Source organism: Macrobrachium nipponense, chromosome 45, assembly GCF_015104395.2.
Source record: "Macrobrachium nipponense isolate FS-2020 chromosome 45, ASM1510439v2, whole genome shotgun sequence".
Lineage (NCBI taxonomy): Eukaryota > Metazoa > Arthropoda > Malacostraca > Decapoda > Palaemonidae > Macrobrachium > Macrobrachium nipponense.
The window spans coordinates 19,630,729-19,638,426 of NC_061105.1; the positions used below are offsets into that span (position 1 = coordinate 19,630,729).

Consider the following 7,698-nt stretch of genomic DNA (forward strand, 5'->3'; position numbering starts at 1 on the left):
AAAGAAACAAATAGGGTTGTAACTACACACTAAAGTGGACAGAGAATTATCTCGTCTAGGGCTTCCCGTTTTCTGTTGCACAGTGGCACACGTTTGGATGGGATACTGATTCTCTTTCCTCTCGTTCGTCTACATCATATCAGTCGACTAGCAACCAGGTATATAATTCAATGCTGAAGTCAACCGAAGCATAATATATATCTTTAGTATAATCCTATGTTCATATTTTACCAGTGATCAGGAGCACAGAAGGAAGTGCTCGAAATATATAGTTGCAACGTTAAAACAGTTTTATGGGCCTTTTATCTTTATATTATGCTGTTGTATTACTGTAAAAAGACATTCATATAATATATATATATATATATAATATATATATATATATATATATGATATGAGAATTCCCTATGAATTAAGGAACTTCGAATCAAATCCAGCCTAACTTCAAAGTATTTATAGTCATAACATCCTCATTTCTCACATTTGATTATAGTTCATTTTTCGACACGAGAGCACCAGGATCAATATATATATATTTGTATATATCTTTATTTATATTTGTATATATTTAGGTATTTCAGTACGACAAAACACACACACACACATACACACACAGATAGACAGAACGCAAGAAGAGGCACCGCGCTCTATAAAACACTCTCGCCATTTCTGCTCTGGTCTTGCAGCTGTTTACTTTGCGCCAAACGGCATAAGTCTAGGAAGCGGTTGTTGCTCTCGCCTCCGCTAGTCACGTGATTCACAACCCACTTCCACTTCACAAAGCCGGACTTTCTGCTGGCGCCGCCGTCGTCTTCGGCCGCGGCTTTGGCGTCGTTCTCCGCGTTCGTTTTCGACGTTTCCGAAGCGCCAACGGCAGACGAAGCGTCCTTGGTGGCTCCCCTGGTCAGGGGCGAGTCCCTCTTCAGCAGGGACAGCTTGCTCTGGAAGCTTGGAGGGTGGTGGGAGTCTACTGCTGCCTGCTGTTGCTTTTGGTCCTCCTGCTGTTGTTGGTGTTGAGAGCTTGTAGCTCCTACTGAAGAATAGGGTAGGCCTGGGCCAGCGTTCTCGCCCTGTGGATAACATAGACCGAAGTTTAGTACTGTGGCAAGATCTATATATGATAAAGAGCCGTTACAAAGGCGAACCCTCCTATAACTACTAACACTAAAGGCCTGGCTCTGCGTTTTTGTCCTGTTGATAACATAGACTTAGAGTTAGTACTATGACAAGACCTGAATAAACATGACAGAGCCGTCCCAAAGATACACTTTCCAAAAACAACTATGTATACATATATAATATATATATATTTATATATATATATATATAATATATATATATATATATAAGATATACAATAAAGTGCCATTAAAAAGGCAAAGCTCTCCTAAAATATAACAAAATCCACCCTGCTTTGCAGCTAAGCCCCGCCCACTGATTACGTCATGACCATTCCTTGAAGCTGATTGGCTGGCAATCGTTTCGAAAAGTTGGTTATTGTGTGGTTCTTTTCATCTTCATTTATATCTTCAATGGTTGTTTCACCGAAACAAAATACGTTCTGCCGATTACCAAAAGGAATAGCTATATTATCCCCTGAAATAAAATAACAATAATACACATCTCCCTAAAAATGGTAAAAACAAACAGGAAACTATGAATGAAAAAAGAAGTTTTCCGCGATGCTGCAATGTTGTTTCGTAAATGAGATTCACTTAATATATCTTTTATCGGAGATATCAATTGCATACGTCACAACTCCGGGAACTCAAATCTGTGACGTCCACATTCATGTACGGAGCTCAACATGACCGAACTGAGGTCAAAATCGGTACTGATAATCATTTGGAATGTTAACTATCGTGACGTCATTCCCCCTGCGAGAGCTTGCCAATCACTGGCGTGCAGTGGGCGGGGCTTATTCGTAAAGCTAGGTGGATTTTACTATAACACTACGATTCATCTCTTCGTTCAATCAGACTAAAAGGAAAATGGAAAAGGAAAACCAGATTATCTTGTCAATATTTCTGGAAAGAGGATTAACTATTCCTGTTATTGTTGTTTTTTGGTTAGATGAGTCATCCATTTCTGAAAAGGTATTGGAAAAGGATGAAATAGAATCATATAGGTTCAAATGTTCATCCTTTTTAGGCATATGGCTACAGTGAAATAAATTGTCGTGAAATTGGCACTATAACTCGTCTTTAACTTATTTATGAATCAATAATAATCATCGGTGAAATTAGTACTAGGCCTAGTCTTTATCTTATTTACAAATTAATGATAATCATTCGGGTGAAATTAGTACTATGAAAAAATAGGCCTAGTCTCCATCTCATTTACAAATTTATAATAATAATTCATGAAATTAATATTAGGCCTAGTCTCCATCTCATTTACAAATTGACAATAATAATTCATGAGATTAGTATTAGGCCTACATAGCCTTCATCTCATACACAAGTCAATAACAATAATTCGTGAAAATGGCCTAGTCTTTACCTCATTTACAAATTAATAATAATCATTGGGGTGAAATTAGTACTAAGCCTAGTCTCCATCTCATTTACAAATTGACAATAATAATTCATGAGATTAGTACTAGGCCTACATAGCCTTCATCTCTTATACAAATCAATGGCAATCATTCGTGAAATTATCGCTAGGCCTACCTACACTTCATCTCACTTAGAAATCAATACCAATCGTTCTTCGTTACCTGCTGCATGTAGGCGAAGCCTCGATAGCGCCCGGACGAATCGTATATCGTCTGATGCATCAGTCCATTAACACATAATCCATCGTTGATACCTCGCGCCTCACCTGGGTGGGGATTTGTAAACCTTAATAAACCTCCGAGGTGAAGTTTAGTTATTTCGAAAACTGTTTAGCAAGGAAGGAGCAGTTCTCATTAAAAGTGTCATTATAGATGCCGCCGGTGGTTTCGTAATAGAAATGTCAAGGTTCGAGATTACGATAATATGTTGACTTGATGTTATGTAGTAGTCAAATATAAAGCTTTGATTATGTTTGTTTGTTTGTATGGCGTTTTTACGTTAAATGGAACCAGTGGTTATTCAGCAACGGGACCAACGGCTTTACGTGACTTTAATTGTGACACTAAAATATTAACTTTCTATACCTCTGCAGAACCTACACTGTTTTTTTCCATCTGTCCACCCGCCTGTGGTGTTTGTGTATGGTAACACTGCGTCCCGCGCTTTAGATAGTTACGCTATGTGTAAGTTTTAGGTAAATAAAAGGATATCTGGGTGTACATTTGCAACTGAAAGTGTTTTAATAATTTACTGTATGCGAATTACACCGTTAATATTCGAAACATGAAATTATTATTATTGTTGAATGTAAGCTGAGTGTAACTATCTAAAGCCCGAGACGCAGTGTTACCATACGCAAACACCACAGGTGGGTGGACAGATGGAAAAAAACCGAGTATAGTACTTTCAATGGGCTCATTTACATTAGAACAGTAGGTTGCTCTATCACGATGATGAAGATTTCCAATTCTTAAGCAGCAGCTATGGCATTCATGCTAATATTTACAAATCGTATGAATGAATGATAAGCCATGTTATTATTATTATTATTATTATTATTATTATTATTATTATTATTATTATTATTATTATTATTATTATTATTATTATTATTATTATCTCGGAAGAAGACCCTCTTTTACACAAATTCTGTAAAAAAAAATGGCAGAATTCAGCGAATTAATCTTATATATTATCTTTTCTACTTTTCTATTACTCGCTTTTCTGGCTCAGCGATACTTCTTAATAATTGGGCAATATTCAGATTTCTCCCAATATGAACATTGGCCAATTATTAAGAAGTATCGCTGAGCCAGAAAAACGAGTAATAAAAAAAATAGAAAAGATGATAATTCGCTGAATTCTGCCATTTTATTCAACAGTATTATTATCATTATTATTACTGTTATTCAGAAGACAAACCTAATTCATATGGAACAAACCCGCCACACAATCCACTGTCTTGATATCCAAGCTTCTAAAGAATATAATGGTGTTCATTTGAAAGAGGCTACAGGAAGAATAGTGAATACATTAAAGAAGAGATCATTTACAAGAAAAGTTAAAATAATAAATGAATAAATAAATAGACTAATAAAAAAATTAAGTAACATTTGAACAGATAAAAAAGATTTCTAAGCAAATCTGTACCTGCAACAACTGCGCTATTGGTCGTCTTGTTCAAGTCCAAATCTGGGTTCCTCAAGGTGTGGGACGATCGCCTTCCCCGGGCCAACCACAGGCCCACCAGGAGTGCCACTACGGTCAAGACGATGCCTAGGCCTATGCCCATTATCCAGAGGAACTTTCTCGGTTTGGGCCGGGAGGGTAGGCCTATACGGTTGATCAGGCGAAAGAAAAAAGAAAAATACGTGATTTATGAAAAGCGTCAGTTAATCAAGTTAGATGAGGTGTTTAAATCTATCCTTTAATGTCAAGAATATTGCGAATGTTTCATCACACAATTCTGGCCACTATCTATTTAAATAAATAACATTCTCATTATCTTTCATATTGAAGGCATTCATAATCTACAATTGGATGTTTATATTGTGCAAATAGCAAGAATTTTGTCAGAAGTCATAGACAATATTAGGATAATATCATTCCATACTCAAGTCCTTAAATTTCAATATTATACTCACTAGACTTCATATTAAAGGCATAAATAACTTGCATTTGGATGATTATATTCTGCAAATAGCAAAGATTTGGCTGAAGTCATAAGAAAATATTAGGAAAGCACCTTTCCATAGTTGAGCAAACATTAAAATCTCTGGAATTCAAGCTGAGGACCTCAACTCAATATTATACGAAATGCTGACATTTACTCGGAAAATGGGCAGAACTTTCGCCACACAGGCCACACCACTTCCCTGTACACTTCTCTACACTCACTTATGTGCATCTTGGCTTCCCTGTGGGTCTGTATGTGGAAGCTTCGAGGAGCCGGACTGTTCCCCCTGGGGTCGATTGGAGTAACTGAGACTATATATTGGCTATCTGGCTCCAGTGAAGACAGTTCCACTGAGCCCTCGCTGGAAGACTTGTTCAAGACCAGCTCGCCGGTGGAGGCTAGTCGAACCTGTGGAGAATAATAATAATAATAATAATAATAATAATAATAATAATAATAATAATATAATAATAATAATAATAATAATAATAATATATTTGAAAGCTCTATTTAAAAATATATTTGTACCCATACACAACTGTAGATTTGTTTCTCCAACAACAACAATAACAACAACAACAACAACAACAACAACAATAATAATAATAATAATAATAATAATAATAATAATAATAATAATAATAATAATAATAATATAATAATAATAATAATAATAAAATAATAATAATTATTATATTGTAGGAGAAATAAATCCACAGTTGTGTATGGGTAAAAATATATTTATAAATAGAGCTTTCAAATATTTTTGTACCCATAAATAACTGTAGATTTGTTTATCCATTTCAAGATTTATGCTACTATGAGTGTTTTTTTTTATTATTATTATTATTATTATTATATTATTTAGTTATTATTATTATTATTATTATTATTATTATTATTATTATTATTATTATCAAGGAAATACATTGCAATTGGAACATTGGCCTTCCTGGAATTAATATCTTTTTGGCTGGAAACATTTTCAGTGAAATTCTGTTGTTGATTTCCAAAGGATTTTACTCTCATGTTCATCACTAATAATAATAATTTTCAACCAAAATTAAGCCTTTTGACAACTTTATCCTATCCGCTGATCGGACAATAAATCTCGATTGGAAAAATGAAATCATACATCTCCACAGAAACATTTTAATCTTTTGGAATCTGAAGGAAAAAATATGTTTTCGCTTGGCTCCAAGGACGACGATTCTTTCCAGTGACTGTCGCTCTGTTAATTGAATCTCTCTCTCTCGCTCTCTCTCTCTCGTATCTCTCGCTCTGTGTTTTAAATTTCGCGTCTTCAAAAGTGGATGAAATCGTCTATCGTCTTTTCAAAAAGTGTCTCGTTCTTATATTGGTTCGAAATTGTAGAATAACTGATGGATATGCATGCATGTATGTTATATATATATATATATATATATATATATATATATATATATATATATATACATATATATGTATATGTATGTATGTATAACATACATACATGCATATCTATCAGTTATTCTACAATTCTCAACCATATAAGAACGAGACATTTTTGAAAAGACGAAAGACGATTTAATCCACTTTTGAAGACGTGAAGTATAAAACGGACGTGAAATAAATATATAGTATATATATATTATATATATATATATTATATATATATATATATATATATATATATTATATATAGATATATATATGTATGTATATATGTATACTCAAGCAAACACACACACACACTAATATGTATATATAAACAGATATGTGATCGACCAGTTCAGCGGACAAACTCTATTTTATGCTCTAATATGTCAAATCCTAAGTGATACCTTTTCGAAAGAATGTGATAAAAAAAAAGGTCTATTAAAACCCCATTTCCAAGAGACTGCTGAACTGGAAATGGATTAATCATTTCGAAGGAATCATAAATTTTTAGAAAATATATCTATTTATCAAAAACTGCGCGACTAATAACAGAAGTTAATGGATATATGCAAATGCTTATGATTTCAGTATAAAGGTAAATATTTTCGTATAAGAAAAAAGTATAAGTTGGATGTCAATTCATAATTAAATACCCCTGACTTCAGTAAAAAGGAAAGTAGTTGTCAATAATTAAAAACGTTTTATTGTATTGTAAATTAATAATTTTGAACACAAGAAATTTATCTGAAATCACAAACGTTTTAAAAACGTTTTTTTTCCAGAAAGTTATCACGACAAGAAAATAAATCTACTTTTTAGAACATTTTTCAGTTCCTCTGACTAGAGTAAAGTGGAAATAGATTTACTGCGAATCAATCCATTTAACACAAAAAAAACAGCTCAGTTTAACGCACAAACGGGCCCAGTATCCATTCTATTAAGTTATCAAGACAGGAAAGAAAATCAACCTGTTACTAAATCTGTAACTAAACGTTTTTCAGGGAACCAGACAGGATAATGACGAGAGATAAATGAGAAATGAAAACATTCTTTAGACGGCTATCAAGACAAAAAAAAAAAGCAGATAGATGTTTTCAATGGTATCAGACAGGATTATCCCAAGAAACAAATGAAATATAAAAACGTTCTTTAGATAGCTATAAAAAAACAGATAAACGTTTTTAATGGTATCAAACAGGACAATCCCAAGAAACAAATGAAAAATGTAAACGTTCCTTAGGCGGCTATGAAGACAAAATAAAAACAACCAGGTAAACGTTTTCAATGGTGACAGACAGGATTATCCCATGAAACAAATGAAATATAAAAACGTTCTTCAGACGGTTATCAAGGCAAAAAAAATCAACCAGATAAACGTGCTCAATGGCATCAGACAGGATAAACACGATGGATGAATGAAAATCCAAAACTTTTGCTTGTTTTCAATCCTCCTTATTTCAGTAGGACAAAAAGCGGTTCTACGGAATCGTCACTAAAGACTTACTTGGTGCATAAATTGCTGGAGGCGCCCTCCAGTGTATTTCC

General features: G+C 33.8%; 1 protein-coding gene across 1 annotated transcript in view; it reads right to left on the reverse strand.

The window, feature by feature from the left end:
• Positions 1-467: 467 nt before the first annotated feature.
• LOC135214441 (hemicentin-1-like) overlaps positions 468-7,698 on the reverse strand; it is a 77,014-nt gene continuing 69,783 nt past the window's right edge. The window contains exons 13-17 of the mRNA XM_064248731.1: positions 7,658-7,698; positions 4,956-5,142; positions 4,209-4,391; positions 2,720-2,823; positions 468-1,070 (exon numbers count right to left, since the gene is read on the reverse strand). The exon at positions 7,658-7,698 is cut by the window's right edge and continues 78 nt beyond it. Of these exons, the coding sequence (XP_064104801.1) occupies positions 648-1,070; positions 2,720-2,823; positions 4,209-4,391; positions 4,956-5,142; positions 7,658-7,698 (938 nt within the window). The 3' untranslated portion in view covers positions 468-647. The remainder of the gene's footprint in view (positions 1,071-2,719; positions 2,824-4,208; positions 4,392-4,955; positions 5,143-7,657) is intronic.